A 19,217-nucleotide genomic window follows, 5' to 3' on the forward strand; every position below is an offset into this window, starting at 1 on the left:
ACAAATATATAAATAATATTTTTGGCAATATATGGCTATGTAATTTTATTTTTTTCTTTAGAGTGAAATCATTATTATAATACCGACAAAAGTAAATTTTTAAGACAAATGTATAATGTAAAATAAACTTTATGTAATTCGGTAAATATTTCACTTACAATTATTTAATATTAAAATAGTTATATAAACAGTTACATAAATACATATAAAATGTCTACAAAGTAAAATTTTATTAATTCGTAAAAATGCATTCATGATAAAAAAATTATGAAGTATTATTTAAAATAATTAAATATTTCATGAATTCCTCAGTCATCGATAGTTTCAGGAAGAGTTTGAATAATTACCTTTCTTCGAGAATCATATACAAAATTATTAGTTTTAAAAATATCACTTTCATAAAATGGATGTAAATTATGTATGTCAATCTGTTTAGCCTGAAAATTTTTAATAAAATTAATATAATCTCTGATTTACTATAAATATTATAAATAGCTACAATTATACGCAGTATTTTATTATCACATTTATATATTTTTCCAATCAATATAGTTTGTATTACCCTGTCCAATAAATCTTTTTCCGATATTTCAAGAGTTGTAATTCGACTCCCATGCAAGGCTTTTTGGAATGCTAATGTATCCAATGTAATTTGTCGAAGTATGTAATACAAAAGTTCACTATGATCTTTCTTGTATGATAAGTATTTCTGAAATGTCTGCAATAATAACATGTTAATGCAAATTTAAAAAGAAGCAGTAAGTAATTATAAGATAAGAGTAAAATAATTTGCATGAGTATTGGTTAAAATTGCAACTACATTCACAGTTACATACTTGCCGCATGCTTTTCATAACAGAGTATTTTTGTGTATCAACAAAGCTGTCTAAAATCATTCTAATGGCAAGATTAATATCACCTTCTTGTACATGATCTCGTAAATACATTTTTGCACTAGCTTCGGCCATACGAATTATGCTTTCAATGTGTCGTACTGTTATAGGTAAACTTCCTGTAGCCTAAAAGATAATGCAGCATTGGTGATTTTTAAATTAGTTTAAAAAATTAGTTTAGTAAATTATTTACAGCATATAGATGTAAAAGATACATTTTATATTTCTTTACTTATTGCTGCTACACTATTTCAACTTACCAAACTTTCTTGTCTTAAACGACTATACAATTTAGCTATTTTATCTTGATCAATATTAGTTAATTTAGGATGAACGTTTTGTTTTGCATAAACAATATACTTTCTAAGAAGATCTTGAGGAATAGGAAGATTTTGTGTTGTCTCCACTGATTCTGTTGGTACTGTTTTTTCTGAATTAGTTGGATGATGTTTAATATGTGAATTTACTACAAATTTAGCCAAATGTCTATCTTGCATAGGATCCACTTCATCCTTAACTATACACAGTACATCAAATCGGGAAATAATTGGTTCTGATAAATCTACCTGCAATAAAATGGTCCAAAATATAAACTCATATATGACATACTTTATAAAGGGTAATTTTTAAATATAAGTAATTTTTTACATTTTCTGAAAAGGTCATACTAGCATCATATCTGCCTCCAATTGGATTGGATGCAGCTATTACTGAACATCTAGCATGCAATGATGTAACGATCCCTGCTTTTGAAATAGAGATACTTTGTTGTTCCATAGCTTCATGTATAGATGTTCTATCTTGATCATTCATCTACAAATATAATATTAAAAATTTGATATAATACAATATATAGCTAATATATAACCTTACATAGTATATATCTTATATATTACCTTATCAAATTCATCAATTAGACAAACACCATGGTCTGCTAAAACTAAAGCACCAGCTTCTAATGTCCACTCTCGTGTAGTAGGTGATCTACGTACATATGCGGTTAAACCTACAGCAGAAGCCCCTTGACCTGTTGTGAAAATTGCTCTCGGTGCTATTTTTTCAATGTATTTTAAAAATTGAGATTTAGCTGTTCCTGGATCACCACAGATTAGGACATTTATATCTCCTCTTACTTTGTGTTTATTACCTTTTTAAAATAAAAAAATATCTCAAGTAATGCAAATACAAGCTTTCTCTTTTTTTTTTTTTTTTTTTATGTGCTGCAATTAATTTATCTAAGATTTGTAATTTATTCACCAGGATTTTTTGCTTCTCCTCCAAAAATGGTTAATGCGAGTGCTCGTTTAATATATTCATGTCCATATATAGAAGGAGCAATACTTGCAACAATTCGATCAGCAACACGATGATCTTTACTCAAAGCAAGAATACTAGCAATATCTTCTTCAGTTAGAGATTCTACAATTTCTTTAGAATCCTTCACAAATAAGTAATTAGCCAATAATACTGTAGAAAACACTGGAAATCCCTGGTCAAGATCAACAATTATAATTCTTTATATAATTCATAACAACGATTTAAGAAATATAATAAAGCATTATTATTTAGTAATAAATTGTATTGAATATATAATTTACCTGTTCTGTATTTAAAGAACCATCATAATTGTTAGTATATATTGCAGTAAGATCTATCTCATCTCCTGGTTTACATCGATCACAAATATCAGATAATAAAATACAATCTTTACTTCTTGGTATTCTGCCTGCAGGTACTCTACCTGGAGATTCTTGAATTGTTATTCTTTGATAATTTCTGTATATTGTTTGTTCCATATTAATCTAAAAATAATTTACCAAAGTATGTTAAAAATGATCTACATTTTTAAAACAAAATATATACTTACCATGAAAGGACCAAAGCTTTGACATTCTGGACATGAACTTGGTTTAACTTCTGAGTTTTGAGATTGTACAAAAGGACCAAGAACATATCCACACTTAGAACAATCATATTTAACGACAGATAATTGCGGAAGCACTCCTGTTGTAGCTGTTACAACACCAAGAGTTCGAACTAATTGATTAAGGTGTAGCTTCCTGTATTTTCAACATATAATGTCAAATAATATTGGAAGGAATACAAATATAAATCATATAAAATTTATAAAAAGAATTTATAAAAATTTATGAAATGAAAGCAACTATTGCAGTTTTTACCTAAATGTACGTAATTCTTCTATTAATGGAAGTTCTGATATTCTAACATGAATTTCGCTTGTAACTCTTTCATAACTAGGGAAAATAGTTAATACCAATTCTTTGGCTACTTCATCAAATATTTGTAACATTTGAAATGGAGCTTCTGGTAAAAAATAAGCCAAAACATGTTCTTTACTTGCAAGAATGGGGAATTCCACAATAAAGCTGGACTATTAATAAAATTTGTAAAAATTAAAAGACTATTATCGAAATTAATTATAAAAAAACCAATATATAAAAAATTATACAAAAAAAAAGATGTTTTTATTCCATTACCTGATTGCTTTCACACATGTGACGAATACGTTCTTTGTACATATATTGTCCTTTCGAATTTGTGTGAGTACGTAAAAAACTCTTAAAACGATTGGAGATCTCTGTTCTTGGTCCTAACATTGTGACCCATTCCTTGATAGAATGGCCTTTTGTATCTTCTAAGTTTTCTATGGATTCTATCATCTAAGATCAAAAATAGATTTTCTAAACAATAATATAAACAATAATATTTGTAGAATAAATAATAAATAGAGATTTTTACCTCTATGTCATCAATTGCACCAGTAGCAGCCTTTTCAGCCATGCGTCGCTTGTGAGTTTGTGTTTCATCTTCATCGGTATCATCTAAATTTATTCATTAAATTTGTATTATAATATATGAATATAAGAATATTTAATAATTATATAATCTTTATAACTAAAGGTAAAAATAAATATTTCTATAACTAATGTAATGATGTAGAGATAAATTTACCATAAAGTAAATCTCTATCATCTCTTATAATTCCAGCTGCGCGATCTCTCTTTCGCATTTCTATTTCAGCTGCTATACGTTCTCCTTGGGATAATTCAGAATAGTCATCATCATCGAGCATGGCAGGATCATATCTATCAAGTGCTGGCATGGGACGGTAATCACTGTGCAATACAATATATGGAATATAATTAAAAAATGAATATTTTAATCTATAAATCTATTATTGCATTACATATATGATATCTTACGCCTCCATGTTATCTCCAAATAATTCTTCTCCTTCTTCTTCATTATTAACATCATTATCTTCATTAAGTAATTCACTTTCATCTTCAAAAGGTTCATCTATATCAGGTGCAGGGGATGTCATTGCATCCATATTTCTATCGGATCTGGGAGGAGAGCTATTTTGATTCTATAATAATAATAATAAAAGAAAATACAAACAATTACAAAAAAAATAAAAAGGTTTTCGAATAAAAATTAATTACTTTCTCATAAGTATTTGAGCATATCTAATAAAATGTTATACTTTAAATACTTACATTTTCATTTATTAGTTAATTATGTTTAGTAATTAATTACTTACCATAATGTTTAATTCACAAAATATAAGAAATGAAAATTGTGAGTAAGTAGAGTTTAGAGTTTTGTTTATTATTGTTTAATAAATAATGGTGAAAATATCGTCATTTATTTAAAATATGAATTTATACGAGATATACGAATACACATGTACTTATGACATATATAACCACATAAAACAGGGACACCAGGCGGCGTTGAATTAATAAATTTCCCGCCAAATTTCTCACTTTTCGTTAGTTCCCGCCTCAAATTCTGTACAAATCATTGAAGTTGATTAAAGTTCATTCAATGCTATTTTAATCATTTGAATTTTAATTAATAGCTATTTCTTGTAAAGATAAAGTCAATAGTTCTTTATATATCGCAGTAAAATGTTTTCTTATTTATAAGAAAAATGTAAATATTTATTTGAAAATGTATTTGAAATGTGTTAGAAATTTGTATTTATATATATATATATATATGTATGAACATATTTTATATTAGTTTTTTTTATTGGTAGAGTTTAATAAATTCAAATAAAAGCTTATTGTAACGAACTTCCACCAGCGGCGCTGTAAACAGTGAACCAAGCTAAATAGAAGGGAGATATCGGATTTGATCAGACCCTTTAACCTACTAACAGTTTGTACTCATTTGTAGTGTCGACTTGTCGTTTAAATAAAATGTCTGACGCTTTTCATTTGCAAAGTTTGTTGAACATTGGAAAATAGTAAAAACCAATTTACTTATATTATATTAGAAATACTTTATCTATTAAAAAAGTTATACTTCATAAAATATTTTAACAAATTTTGCAAAAAATGTATTGTTCTGTTACTTAAGTATATTGTTATAAGGTAAGAAACAATCATTTGCACGATTCGTTATTATATATTTGGTTTTTATGATCTAAAAATATTTTTGCTATGTAACAATATTGTTTTAATAATGAAATTATATTTTCACAATTTTTTATTGTGGAAAAAGCAAACTGTAATCATACAAATTTATCTTAACCTGTTTAATGTTTTTTGTTTGAATATGAATTTCTTTTTTGTGTAATTTAGTGATAAAGTAAAGTTAGTAAAGTTTCTTTAATTTTCTGCCATTAAGATGTAATTAAAAAAATCATTTCTATATTGAAGTTTAATAATTAATTAAATTTTTAAAGTAATGTGCAGCTACGAATCTTTTGGCAATAAAAGAAATATGTAAGTGTAACAAATAAGGTACATAGTGAGTGTGCTTACTATTTTAGTTTACTAGATTTTATAAATGTTTATTCAATGAATTTGTTATGGCAGGAGCTTTGATATTTTTAAGCTGAATTTGAAATTTTTCCTAATTAAATAAATATAAGGCTATAATAAAAATGAAGTTTTAATTATTAATAAAATTAATAAATAATTACAACAATGCTCAGAAGGGAAGATAATTTTTAAGAGTCTTGAATTATATTTTGTATATATATATATATATATATATATATATATATATATATATATATATATATATATATGTGTGTGTGTGTGTGTGTGTGTGTGTGTGTGTAGTCTTTTACTTTTAATCTTATTATGTTTCACATTTATATCCCCCAATTTTGTTAAACTAGCTTCAGGAAAAAGGCATAATGTCTGGAACTGAGGATGCTTATGCCCCAGAGGAGCCTACACCGGACATTTCAATGTCTTTAATAGATATACAGATGCCTGAAACGCCAGAAAGTACTAAAGGCCAAGCAAGTGATGGAGATACATGTAGGTTAGAAAGTCCAAGAATGCTTAAACCCGTTCTTGGTAAAGTTCAAGCTAAAAAGCGGTTAATGGCATTTGCAAATAAGTTTAATGTATTACCAAAAGCCTCAAATAAATCTTCTGTACCTCAAGCGCAAGTTATTGGTACTATGAAAGATAATGCAGACAATGAAGATAATACCAGCGATACAAAATTAAAGACAAAGATAGAACATAGCCAGCATTCATACAATCGTTACTCAAATAGTAGTAAATTAAAAAAGAAAACAGGTATAAAAATGAAATAGATCTTTTATTTATTTAGTTTTCTTTTTTTTTTTTCCTTTTTTTTTTCTTTTTTTTTCAATATTAAATAGAATTACATGATTAATATTTTTTATTTAGAAGAAAAGGTTTTGGCAATAGAAGAAATTAGAAGAGAAGAGTCTAAAAGTAAATTATTACTGGCTGAAGCCATGGCTGCAGGTAATTGTACTTTATATAACATGTAATTATAAATTTTTATGCATTATGTAATTTCGACATGTTTTTGTATAGCAAGTTTGGAAGAAGAAAGTTTTAACAGACATAATTCAACAATGTGGGAAACCTCTAGAAATTCGAAAGGAAGGTCTAGACAAAAGGACACAGTTTCTTCCCATAGGGTTTCTAATAAATCTATGATGGAACGCAAGTATGTGAAATAAATATTAAATTATTTTTCTATTTTAATTTTTATTGTATATTATGCAATAAAATGAAGGCAAAGGATCAAGGTATAATATATAAAATATCAAATGTTTTTAAGGAGAAAACAACATAACAAAGAAGGAAAAGAAGGAAGTGTAAATAAACAAACAAAAGAACGGCATGAGAGTAAAGAAAAATATTACTATAAGGCGTCTCTTCAAAATAGGGAACAACAAAGAAAAGATAAGGAAAAGAAAGATGATAAATGTAAACGAGATGAAACCAAAGTAGAGTTAAACCGCGATAAAAAGGATGATGGAAAAGATAAAAAGGAAGGCCATAAAGACAAGAAAGAAGAAATAAGAGAAAAGAAGGAAGAATCAAAGGACAAAAAGGAAAAACAAAATGATTTGCGAGAAAGTATTGCAGATGTAAAAAGTAAAAAAGATAAAAATAAATTGAAAGATAAAGAAAAAGAAAGAGAAATAAAAAAATATGGGTCATGGGCAGAAATGAAAAAGTCAGGCGTAACTCTGGATGAAGTCATTCAATTAAGAAAACCAGAAATTTCAGAACGATCCATAAAAAGCAGGTTTGTATTTTTTGTTTAGTTTATAGTTCTATTAGAATTAAATAAAGAAATAAATAGAATGGAATAGCAACGTTTATATTATTGCAGGACAGTGCAAGATTATGCACGTTACTTAGATCAGATGTTGATGTTGAATAATTATCGTTTGAAACGTACTGCCTTAATTGCTGAAGGACTAGATGGACCTAAAGAGTTTCCCCCTGAATCTATCAAATTAACAAAACGTGGACGGCAATTAGTTTATTGTGAAAATCCTCGTGTTTCTCTTTTATTAAATCAACAGCAGTTACTTCAGGCTGTTACATTGGATCGTCGGGAAAAGCTGCGAGATATATGTGATGCAACATCTATACAGTATAAAAAATTTTTTCTTCTCTATTTTTTTCCTTTGTTTTTAATAATCTAAGTAGCCGTTGATTGTTATAGAGTCAACATAGAGGATAATGAAGAACTATTGTGTTCTCGTAATTGGTATAAGAAAATAAATATAATTAAACCTAATAGTGACTCAAAATGGCAATTATCCATTAATGTAATACCACCAAAATCAAAGTGGGATAGTGAAGATGAAGAAATTTCACAAGAAAATGATGAAATAGAAAATGAGGAAAAACAAATGGAAATAGAGAATATTATTGAACAAGGTTAGATTATTAATATATTATTTGTAATATATAAAAAAAAAGTATAGAAATTTTGTTATAGATAGAAAATTTAATTTTTAGGAGACAAGGTATCAACATCGATTTCTGATTCACCTGAAAATAGCAGAAATGTAGAAAATACAGACAATCAGAATAATTCTGATGTTATAAAACCTGAAATTCTAGATAAAGCATCTGTATCTCCAATCTTATTATCTGCAGGAAATGAAAAATTAGCTTCAGAATATGAGCAATTCATGAAAATGGTGTGTACGGATATTCCTTTACCAGATGCAGTAAAAACAGTACAAAAATTTTCTTCAGAAAAATGTTTGCTTAAATCTGTATCTCCATCAAATTATCATGAATTTAATATAGAATTAACATCATTGGAAGATAAATATAACACTTTTTCTACAACAAAAAGTATAGCATGTGAAAATCAAAATAAAATTACTAATGAAGTATTAACTGAGAAACAATTGCAAGAAAATGAATGTCTAGAAAATTCGTGTCTAACGTTTCAGCATTCTGAACATTCCAATTTATCAATAAACTCGCAAGCTCCTATGCAGGAAAATGAAAGAATATTTGAAGATGCAACTATTTGTGAGGAAAAAGAAATAGAAGAGTCAGAATCTATACCTAACGATTGGGAAAATGTTCGGATCAAAGTAGAACACTTGAGCGATGAGAATTCTGAGTCAAGAAAAAGAAGAAGGAAGAAAAAACGCTTACAAAATAAGACATCTAGTAGCGAATCATCTAGTAGTAGTAGTTCCACAGATTCTGAAGATAAAAAGACAAAACGACGCCGTAACAGAAAATTATCACAGGATTCAAGTTCATCTGATTCTGATAGTAGCGAAAGTAGTAGTACTAGCAGTAGTAGCGAGTCTTTCAGCTCAGATAGCAAACGAAGAAAGAAGAGGAGGAAGAAAAGAAAAATTGGAAAAAGAAAAAGGAAAGCAAAAAGAATAGCTAGAATTAAAAAAAGACGTAGAAGAAAAATAAGTTCGCCATCGAGTAGTAGTGAATCTGATGAAAGGAGAAAAAGGAAAAAAATAAACAAAAGGAATTTAAAAAGCAGAAAAGTATTGAATGAAAAAGAAATTGATAGCAGAGAATTAATAAATGAGGTTTCAGATTCAACTATTAAACATACATTGCAAATACAATCTGCATCGAAAAAGATTAAAGAAGAAATGAATGTGGAAATGGTTCAAGGAGAAAAACAAAATTTATGGGAAAATAAAAACAAATCTGTAGTTAACAAAGAAAGTCAAGACAAAACTGCAGATAAATTCTTAGAAGAATGGGAAGTAAATTCAGTAATTATAGGTAAACGATTTGAAAGTCAAATTTCGGAAATGAATCGCGATGTGAGTAAGTTAAAGGATGACGAGCAAAATAAGCTTAAAAAAATGGACAGAGTAGACAAAAATATTATCGCAATTGAAAAACTGAATGAGAAGCGATCTGATGACAATTTCTCAGAAGGAAAGCAAAAAATAGATAATGATTTGGATGAAAAAAAGAAAAGAAAAAAAGACAAGGATAAGAAAAGTAATACTGAATTTCTTACTGATTGGGAAAGAGAAAGTGAACGTATAGCACGGCAAATAATACAGGATGATATGAAGTTATCGAAAAAGTTGGAGAAACACAAGAAGGAAAAATGGAGAGAAACAGAATTTGATACTTTGAATGTACCATCATTAACGCAACTCGAAAAAGAAGTTAGTAAAGGGCAACTATTAGCAGATGATTGGGAAGTAGACAGTTTAGAAGCTATTGCAGATTTAACTGTTAATAAGAGAAGAGCTTCTCATAGTTCTATAAAAAAATTGGAAAAAGAAGTGAAATATGATAAAAAAACGGATACATATATTGCAGTGGACAAAGAAAGTGCAAGGGAAAGTAGAAAGAAAATAGAGAGATTGTGTACTATAAGAATATGGGAAGATGAAGAAGAGGAAGGTGAGAAAGAAGCAATGATGCTCGTACAAGAGAAAAATAAAAGAAAGAAAGATGATTGGGATATTGAAGAAGAATCATTTATGCGTATTAATGAAAAAGGCAAAGATAATATTGATACAAGTAGTATAACCAGTGCTACTAGCGCTGCTACAACTATAGTTAGCGATATTATTGATATTGCTTGCAACGCTCAATCCGATTTACCCATTAATTATGTTAAAAATATTAAAGATAGAAATAGCATGGAAATGCTTGATAAATTGAAGGAAAATGAATTTAATATTAACAAAAAAATTAAGAAAAGTCGTTGGGATATAGGATCACAATCTGATGAGAAGATGGAACTCAAAGCTTCTGTTATGTGGGAAGAGGAATGTGTTGAATGGTCAAATCGAACTAAATCTGAACATACAAGTAATAGAACATCCTTGGATGTATCTGAAAAGATTTCATTAAAAGATAAGGTCAAAGATGATATTTGCCATGTTGTAAATCAACCATTAAATGTTGAGGCCTTCAGTTCTAAATACTCGGAAAATCCTACAAATTTTCTTAAAAGAAAACAATCTTGTAATTTGAAGTTGGAAGATAAAAAATTATTAGAACAATCATGGAGTGAAAATGCAAATATTGATACAATTATAGAAAAGACATCGATTATGAATAAAAAAAATCCATGTACAGAACGGTTGAAAACTATTCTGGATATTGATAATAAATTAGGTCAAAGGAGCATAGAGTTATACAGTCCAAGTTCTCCAGCGCCGTCTCAGAAGTCTGAGGATATTGAAGCTTCTTCTAGTGGCATTAATTCAACTTCTTTGAGCAAGACTAGATCACACGAAGACAAAAATAAAGAATTATGTCAGATGGAAGAAAAGTCATTATCTTCTTCCACTATACCATTACAATTAAAGAAGTTTCATGAAAATATATGCATAGCTCCTAAAATATCAACATCAAAACATAGTCTTCAAAATATGACTGTTCACTCAAAAACAGAAAAATGTAATACAGTTGTTGCTGAAAATTCTGAAAAGTTGCTTAATAATTTACTTCTCAATGATTCATGTTCAGATGCACATTCATCTAAATCTTTACAAATGGATATGTTTGCTGAATATGAAACGGATATATCTTATAGTAATGAAAATGTTCCGCATGTTGATACAAAAACAGAAATTAATATAAAAAATGATGAGACAAATGAAGAAAAAGCAACTTTTAAACTTATTCCAAAACAATTTTTAATTCGGCGCTCTAATGAGCATGATAAATCAAAAAAGACTGAAGTGCCCTTACTTGATTCTGCACAACAAGTTGCAGCTCTTTTAACAATCCAGAAAAAGCTCTTACAATCGCATATACTAGACAGCGACAAAGAAGATACAGAATTTGTATCTATACATGTAGCAGATGCGAATAAAACTCTTGATGCCAATATTATAAGTACTGATGAATGTTCTTCTACTGATCATCCTATAACTGCCACTAATGTTCAATTGGGATCAAAAGAAGAAATATTACAAAACGCCCAGCTACAAAGTACTCATACAAAATTTCAAACATCCAACATGTATTCTGATCAAAGTGATGAATACAAAAATCAAGATAAGAAAAAAGGTGAAAATACTAAAACAAATAAACTTACTATTATTGAAGATAATAGTGATACAGACATACCACAAAGTACAAAATCTTTAGATAGAGAGGAGAGAAGAAAGAGACCTCTTAAGCAGGAAGATGATAAACGATACAATGATCGTAATAAGGATAAAAGAGATAGAAAAAGTAATGAATTGATGAGAGACAGAATTGATAAAAGAGATTATAAAGAGATCAAAAGGTTGGAATACAATGAAAACAGAAGAAAAATAAGCCCAATGAGAAACAAGAGAAAGCACGTCGATAGTCCGTGTACTTCTTGGGAATGCGAAGGAAGTGGAAGTGGTAGCCATAGCCGTAGCTGGAGTCGAAGTCGAAGTAAAAGTCCAAGAAGACGGGATGAAACTAATGTATATATTCGAGATAGAAAATTAAGTAGATCTACTAGAACAAGGAATACAGACGATCGAAAAGATAGATTTACACGAAGTCCAGAAAGATCAATTACTACTAGTTACAACAAATGTAAGTGTTCAATCCGTATATTATATTGTATATTTTGTTCATTATGCAAATGCATAATTTAAAAAAAAAAGAATATATATATATATGTATATATATTTATAGCAAATAAAAACAACCGTGATGAATGGAATAAAAGAAAATATGATAGTATGGAGAAAAATCGAGAGAAAGAAATGAAACCATATGATCCAATCGAAATTTTAAGGGAAAGAAATATGGAACTTAATAAACATTCTGAAAATAGGTATTGTTTTAATATCTAACTCGATTATTATAACTCGATTATTTGTAATCAAATTAAATTAATTAAAATACATTAATTCGATTGTACACATTGAAATCTTTCAGAGTACAAATTGAAGAAGAAACAGATCAAACATTTTGGCAATTTGAAATGGATAATGCTTTACGCGATGGAGAATCTTTGGATTCATTTAGTAATCAACAGGATATGAACTTAGATTATAATAATAGAACTTACTATAGAGATGAAAGCTTAGAAAGAGAAATTATGGAAGGTCCTATTTCCTCTAGGCGAAGGTACTTTCTCCTTGATGGAATGTTATAATAATAATAAAATTGACAATTCAAATTATAAATGGAAAAATATTTTTATACTTTCATTGTTTAATTTAGTTTATTATTTAATTTAATTTCAGCAAAAAACAAAGATTAAACATACGAAGAGATATGCAGTGGGCAAAAGTAGGCGATTCTATGCGAAGAACAGAAAAACTCCAGAAAAGGTCACGACTATCTCCATGTTTAAGACACTCACCATCCGGATTATCCGTGGACAGATTTAGATGCGTATCAAGATCGCGATCAAGATCGTGGTCTCGATCAAGATCGCGATCAAGGACAAGATCAAGGTCAGGATCAAGATCAAAATCACGGTCGCGATCGAGGTCATGCTCACGATCAAGATCAAAATTGCAGTCAAGATCTAGATCAAGGTCTAGATCGACATCGAGAACCAGATCGAGGAAACGAAGTCCCGAATATGAATTAAGATTATCTGAAACACTTCGTCTCTCTCGGTATATGATCATTTCATGAGCTTTTTTTTTTCTTTTTTTTTTTCTCTCTTTTTTCTTTCTTTTATTTCCCCAATAAGATTTTCATCAATTCATTACATATGTATACATAAATGTATATTAAATCATATATTCTTATATAATCAGGTCACCATCTTTATTAAGGGATAAGATCAATGGAAGCATGAGAGAAAGAAAAGAAGGAAGAGATAGTAGACAAAATTGTGAAGAAACTGGTAGACGTATAGAGACAATTGTGCAGTCAACATCCAGTGTAACGAGGGTAACGGCAGATTCTACTGTTATGGATACAGAGATGCAGATTAGTAGCGGTGTTGATAACGTACCTTCAAATTTTCAATATTCCGGTGTGAACGAGTCTAGTAATGATTACTATTATACGGAGAATAACTTAACTTATCCTCCTTGCATAGATGATACTGTTGCAAGTTCTCCAAAACGTTTATCGCTTGACGACAGGTAGTGATTATAGTAACACAAATCTTTAATTTTTCTATCAATTTTATATTTTCATAAGTTAGACGTTTTACTAGGCCTAAATAATTTATATTTTACGTTCTTACATTAGTAGTTATTTATTTAATTGCAGATTGGAATTAGAATTAGGAATTAAAAAGCAACATGAACAAGAAACAAATATACTCTCTGATTATTCCAATAATTTTAATCCAAATACTGTTGTATATCCATCTCCTCCACCACAACAGCCACAACAATTGTATCGCCGTCAACCTACAGTATTGCAGGTAAATAAATATTGAAGCGCGTGTGTAATTAATAAATATTACAAAAAATAATTATAATTGTATAGGTGGGCAATGTTTTACAAGTGGTACCTGCAGATTATAACGGAATATCTCCAGCACGTACAGAAATACCTGTTATTACAACACCTCCAATCGTACATGGATCCAGTCAAGTTGTACGAGTTGGTAATGTCCTTCAAGTAGTACCAACGTCTTTAGATTGGAGCGGTGGTACACAGTCAACTGTAGATCAACCAGGAACAACTTCATATTCTACTGATCCATCACCTTCTCCTGTTTCAGTTCCAATTTCCGTTCCTGTACCCGTTCCTGTCCCTATGCCCGTACCCACTATTCCTTCTGTAGTATCAACGCCAACACAAAGTTCTACCTTGTCCCCAGTGCCTTTATCTCTATCAATTCCTGTACCTGCACCTGTACCAATACCTATTTCTGCAGCAACATATCCAAGATCAGAAATTACAGTACAGAGTAAGTTAAATTTTTATATGTCAAATTTTATTTATAAACGAATATAAAATAAAATTATACTATATATATATATATATATGTGTGTGTGTGTGTGTGTGTATATTAATTGTAGAAGTATCAGCACAACCAGTATATAATTATGAAGCAATACTTGAAGCTCGCCGAAAAGAAAGAGAAGAACGTAAGAGATTGCGCGAAATGCGTAGAAAAGAAAAAGAACGCAGACGAATAGAAAAAGTTAATCGAAGAGCACTTCGACTTCTTGAGAAGAAAACAATAGGTACACCGCAATCAGAGAATACAACTTTATCAGATAATCGAAAAATACCACCATCTATAGATCGATCGGTTATAAAGGCTCTTCATGAAGGAGATGAAGAAGCTACTTTAGATGGCCAGTCAGTAAAGGAACCAGATAATTCAGTTTCTTTAATAACTTCTGTAGAAGAAGAAGAAGATGTTGCAGGAGATGATGACGAGGATGATGAGGAAGAAGAGGAAGCGGAAGGAGAAGATGAAGATGAAGATTACGAAGATCCTGAAGATGATGAAGAAGAAGAGGAATTAAATGATCAGAAGTCAATATCTAAAACAGACAATCGAAAGGAAGAGATTAAAGAGATAGAAGTGCCACTAAACGATATGAACACAAATCAAGCAGAATCCAAACCGAAAGATTGGCCGTTATTACCTGTAGCACCTTTAAAAGGAATACTTATATCACCTGGTTTTAGGTATATAAAGTTTTCAATATAAAAATATTCATCTATATTTATTTATACGTATATTGATGACATATATTTTCATTACAGGAAAGATACATTTTCTAATGGAAATATAGATAATCTTTCTACAGTAGATGGGGAGAATGAAGATTGTATAGATAAAGACGAGGCTGATATAGAAAAAACAAGTGATATAAACAAAGGAGATAATACCTCTGAGAATAAAATTAATATGACAAAGCATAAAATGAAGTTAAAGATAAAAGTATCGCAAAAGAAAAAAAGAACAAAAAAATCTGTGCAATTTGCTGATGGTGTGAAACCTGGTGAAGGAACTAGTCCTAGTGGTGGAGAAGGAGATATGCCATCTCCACCTCCTCCTTCAAGTACGATTTCTCAAGACAGTCCTTGTGACTTAAAAAGGTCACTTTCTAAAAGAATAAAAAAAGAGAAGAGAGCAAGACATCCCAAAACAAAGAAAAAAGTCAAAGTATGTTAAAATAAAATTAAGAGTTTTTAATTAAATTTTTGCAATAGTTATATATGCAATAGTTATTCTTAATTTCTAATTAAGAATAAAAATTTATATTGGACAATTTGTTGTCAAAATACTGTTATATACGTCTTATATATATTAAAGTTAATATATATTAATATTTTAGGTAAAAATAATTAAATTAAAGAAACCACGCGTCACTCCTTTGTCTGCTATGATGATAGAGGATTCTGATGAATTGGATGATCTTCCACCGCCGCCGCCACCACCAGGTTCTCCTCCTCCTCCAAATTTATGGCCCAGTTATCTTTCAGCATATAGTGGAACAGTTAGAGCTACTGAAACACAATCAATTGTTTCAACACCAACTCCAGTACAAGCTCCACCACCACCAACTCCATTACCACTTTTAGTTCCTCCACCGCCATTAAATTATACGATACAACCTTGTACTAAGGCGTAAGTGTTTAATCGCAATATGTCTACTTTTTTATTGGAACTTCGATTTTGTCTTACTGTACAATTCTTTTATATAGTAATTATGAAATAGCCAATTTATACCAGTTTTTCTCCATGAAAAAATAAAAAGCAACATAGGATATTTGGTATGAAGGAAAGTAATGAAGCATTCTCTTGAATACTGTGTGATGAATGACAAAAGAGAGAATGATTATTTGAGACAATGCAATTTATTGCTTTTGTAAATAGCAGGTCGATTGCAATAACTAGGGTGATATAATATTCTAAAAAAAGTTATGTTAATCCTTGTTCCAATATAAACTACATCCTGTTTTTCATGTTCATTGCATTCGTATATTTTTGATAGCAAACGAAGAAAATACAGCGATAAATGTTTACAATATGAATTAAAAAAAATCTCGTTAAAAATATTGCTAATATATTAATGATAAACATATGTATATTTTATTTTTGTAGTTTATTAACATTGTTCATTTTTTAAATTGTGAATAATTTAAAATTAGCCACGACGAACTTTTCTCTCTTGCTTTGTAATTTTTATGCAAAAATAACGAAATTTGTATATATATATATGCGTACATATATGTGTACGATTAATATTAGAAATAATTCCAATTAAAAGTAATCATTTAAATAAAGGAACAAGGTAAATTTGGATTTTGTTATTTAACCATTTCATTGTAAATACCCAATAATCTTTGAAAATGGATTTATTAAATCAATTTTGAAAATAAATACGTAATATCACATGATACTACTTGATCCAAGCATGTATTAATTTATACAAATAAGAATAGTGCATCAATACAAAGCTAAATCATTTTAGTTTCTTATTAAATAAATGATTATTTTAAGTGTCATTTCATATTTTTATTTATTTATTTCTTTTTTATTAATAATTGTGTATCATTTTATGTATGCTGCTTATGTAGATTTAATATTTAGACCAATAGAATGTTGAGCTGTAATATTTTTTCGCAGATAACAATTTTTATTATCTCTTTATTAAAGTGATAATTGAACAGTAAAATTCTTCTTTGAAAGAGAAAATGAAAATTGCAGTTATTGGAGGTGGTGCAGTGGGTTTAACTACTGCACTACAAGTACAACGTACATTGCGTAATGCTCAAATAACTATTTTTGCTTCCGATTTTGATAATATTGTTAGTAATGTCGCAGCTGGAATATTTCGTGTCAGTTCATCATATAGTGGACCTACCGAAGAGATAACAAGGTAAATGATATAATGTGACTTTTTTTTCCTTTCTTTCCTTATTTCATTTTTAATATTTTATTTAACTAAATATCGAAGTAAGGATATTTTCAAAATTATGTCTTTCTGATGATCACGATGATCAAAAATTAAAAAGATGTGTCCTGTTACTAATTGCATAATTACTTTTAATTGCATGTGTTTAAGTATTAAACATTTGATTATTTCAACATTAAAATTACTTTATTTATTTATCTTCATAAATAAATATATCTAAAATTCAGTTATATTCGGAATATAGTGAAATTCACAAGGAAATGCAATTACGAATGATCTTTTTGTAGGAAATGGATAGAAGATTCGTATTCATATTATGACAGTATATGTAAAATGTCAGATGCATCTCAAGCAGGAATAACAGCTATCTCGGGTTATATGTTTGCTAATTCTCCAGGCATTACAAAGGTTTTAATGAAATTTTGTTATTTACAAATACATATAACACATATATGTATATATACACATATGTGTGTATATATATATATATGTTTTCGAGTATAACAAAATGTAATAACAACTACTATTGCGTAAATTATACCTTTTTTTATAAAAGATTATAATCGTTTTTTTATTAAAATCATTGGTAAAAAGAACCATTGGATGGAAAAATTGGTACCAATATACAGAAATGTAACAGAAGAAGAATTCCAATTAGTGAGAGGTAACTGGAAATATGGTTGTTTCTTTACAACACTACTTACGGAATGTAAATTATATCTTCCTTGGATATTACAACAGTAAGCTATTTTTATGTTGCAAATTATATAATAAGATAATGAATGAAAAATTGAAAATATTGTTTTATAGATTAAAACACAATGGAGCCGTTGTAAAGAAACAGAAAATAGACTCATTTAAAGAATTAACTACAGAATATAATATAATAATGAATTGTACTGGTCTCGGAGCTAGAAATTTATGCAGTGACAGACATATGGTTCCAATACGTGGACAAGTCATTAAAGTATATTTTATATATGAACATAAATTATTATTTCACTTATTAATAAAGATTAATTTTGCATACATTTTCTATGGATAGGTTGCTGCTCCTTGGTTAAAAACTTTTTTCTATGGTGAGCTAGATACATATATAATTCCTGGATTTAATGGAGTAGTTACTTTAGGTGGAACTAGAAATTTTGATTCTGAAAATATGAAGATATGTCCATATGAATCTGCTCAAATTCGTACACGATGTGAGACACTTGTGCCATCTTTACGAACGATTGAAAATATACGAGAAGAAGTAGGTTTAAGGCCACACAGAGATGGTGGTGTTAGAGTAGAAGCAGAATTCACTGCTAATGGATATACTAAAACTACGGTTAGTATCTTTATCATATTTGTTCACTAAAGATATGAATTGTAAAACAATTTTTATAGATAATACATAATTATGGACATGGCGGTTATGGTGTTTGCACAGCTCCTGGTACTGCTCAATATGCTGTACAATTAGCTATAAATGCTCACAAATCATCTATCGCAAAACTGTAACTGATGTATAATACATGTTAATACTCAGAATTAATAATTAATATTTGTAAAGATATCATGTTTTTTGCCTGATAAAATATGGGTTGATAAATATATATTTTATTACCGAATCTATAAAAAAAAATTAAATACTAATACTGTATGATATCACACCAGCTCTTTGTTTTGTACAAGCTATTTCAAATTATATAAAAAATTCTAATATTTAATTTTTATGAACTTGAAAAACTATGTTGTAT

At 28.9% G+C, this 19,217-nt stretch overlaps 3 protein-coding genes across 10 annotated transcripts; 2 read left to right on the forward strand and 1 right to left on the reverse strand.

The window, feature by feature from the left end:
• Nucleotides 1-113: 113 nt before the first annotated feature.
• LOC124428223 (DNA replication licensing factor Mcm2) lies at nucleotides 114-4,843 on the reverse strand. The gene is made up of 15 exons (XM_046972079.1): nucleotides 4,459-4,843; nucleotides 4,118-4,284; nucleotides 3,867-4,030; nucleotides 3,654-3,736; nucleotides 3,392-3,574; nucleotides 3,074-3,285; nucleotides 2,761-2,953; nucleotides 2,492-2,695; nucleotides 2,151-2,382; nucleotides 1,790-2,040; nucleotides 1,542-1,706; nucleotides 1,154-1,459; nucleotides 837-1,019; nucleotides 563-718; nucleotides 114-437 (listed from the first exon to the last, which is right to left on the reverse strand). Exons 1-15 carry the CDS (start codon nucleotides 4,459-4,461, stop codon nucleotides 309-311), a joined length of 2,631 nt encoding a protein of 876 aa, XP_046828035.1. The 5' UTR covers nucleotides 4,462-4,843; the 3' UTR covers nucleotides 114-308.
• Nucleotides 4,844-5,037: 194 nt separating this feature from the next.
• LOC124428221 (repetitive organellar protein-like) lies at nucleotides 5,038-17,265 on the forward strand. Of its 8 annotated transcripts, XM_046972075.1 has the most exons (19): nucleotides 5,038-5,296; nucleotides 6,052-6,196; nucleotides 6,326-6,463; nucleotides 6,578-6,658; nucleotides 6,731-6,866; nucleotides 6,981-7,454; nucleotides 7,542-7,808; nucleotides 7,881-8,098; nucleotides 8,180-12,208; nucleotides 12,311-12,452; nucleotides 12,557-12,748; nucleotides 12,868-13,248; nucleotides 13,393-13,725; nucleotides 13,856-14,012; nucleotides 14,078-14,504; nucleotides 14,617-15,238; nucleotides 15,317-15,719; nucleotides 15,892-16,184; nucleotides 16,262-16,355. In XM_046972075.1, the coding sequence occupies exons 2-19, from the start codon at nucleotides 6,070-6,072 to the stop codon at nucleotides 16,308-16,310; spliced, it is 8,469 nt and encodes a 2,822-aa protein (XP_046828031.1). In that variant the 5' UTR covers nucleotides 5,038-5,296; nucleotides 6,052-6,069; the 3' UTR covers nucleotides 16,311-16,355. The 8 variants fall into 8 exon arrangements, with proteins under 8 accessions (XP_046828031.1, XP_046828030.1, XP_046828027.1 ...); XM_046972074.1 differs by lacking the exon at nucleotides 16,262-16,355 and adding an exon at nucleotides 17,187-17,265 and having other exon boundaries at nucleotides 6,052-6,463; XM_046972071.1 differs by having other exon boundaries at nucleotides 6,052-6,463.
• LOC124428227 (D-aspartate oxidase) lies at nucleotides 17,117-19,128 on the forward strand. Its single transcript, XM_046972086.1, has 6 exons — nucleotides 17,117-17,439; nucleotides 17,763-17,883; nucleotides 18,070-18,215; nucleotides 18,286-18,442; nucleotides 18,521-18,805; nucleotides 18,865-19,128. Exons 1-6 carry the CDS (start codon nucleotides 17,255-17,257, stop codon nucleotides 18,976-18,978), a joined length of 1,008 nt encoding a protein of 335 aa, XP_046828042.1. The 5' UTR covers nucleotides 17,117-17,254; the 3' UTR covers nucleotides 18,979-19,128.
• Nucleotides 19,129-19,217: the final 89 nt, after the last annotated feature.

Source organism: Vespa crabro, chromosome 11 (genome assembly GCF_910589235.1).
Source record: "Vespa crabro chromosome 11, iyVesCrab1.2, whole genome shotgun sequence".
Classification (NCBI taxonomy): Eukaryota; Metazoa; Arthropoda; class Insecta; order Hymenoptera; family Vespidae; genus Vespa; species Vespa crabro.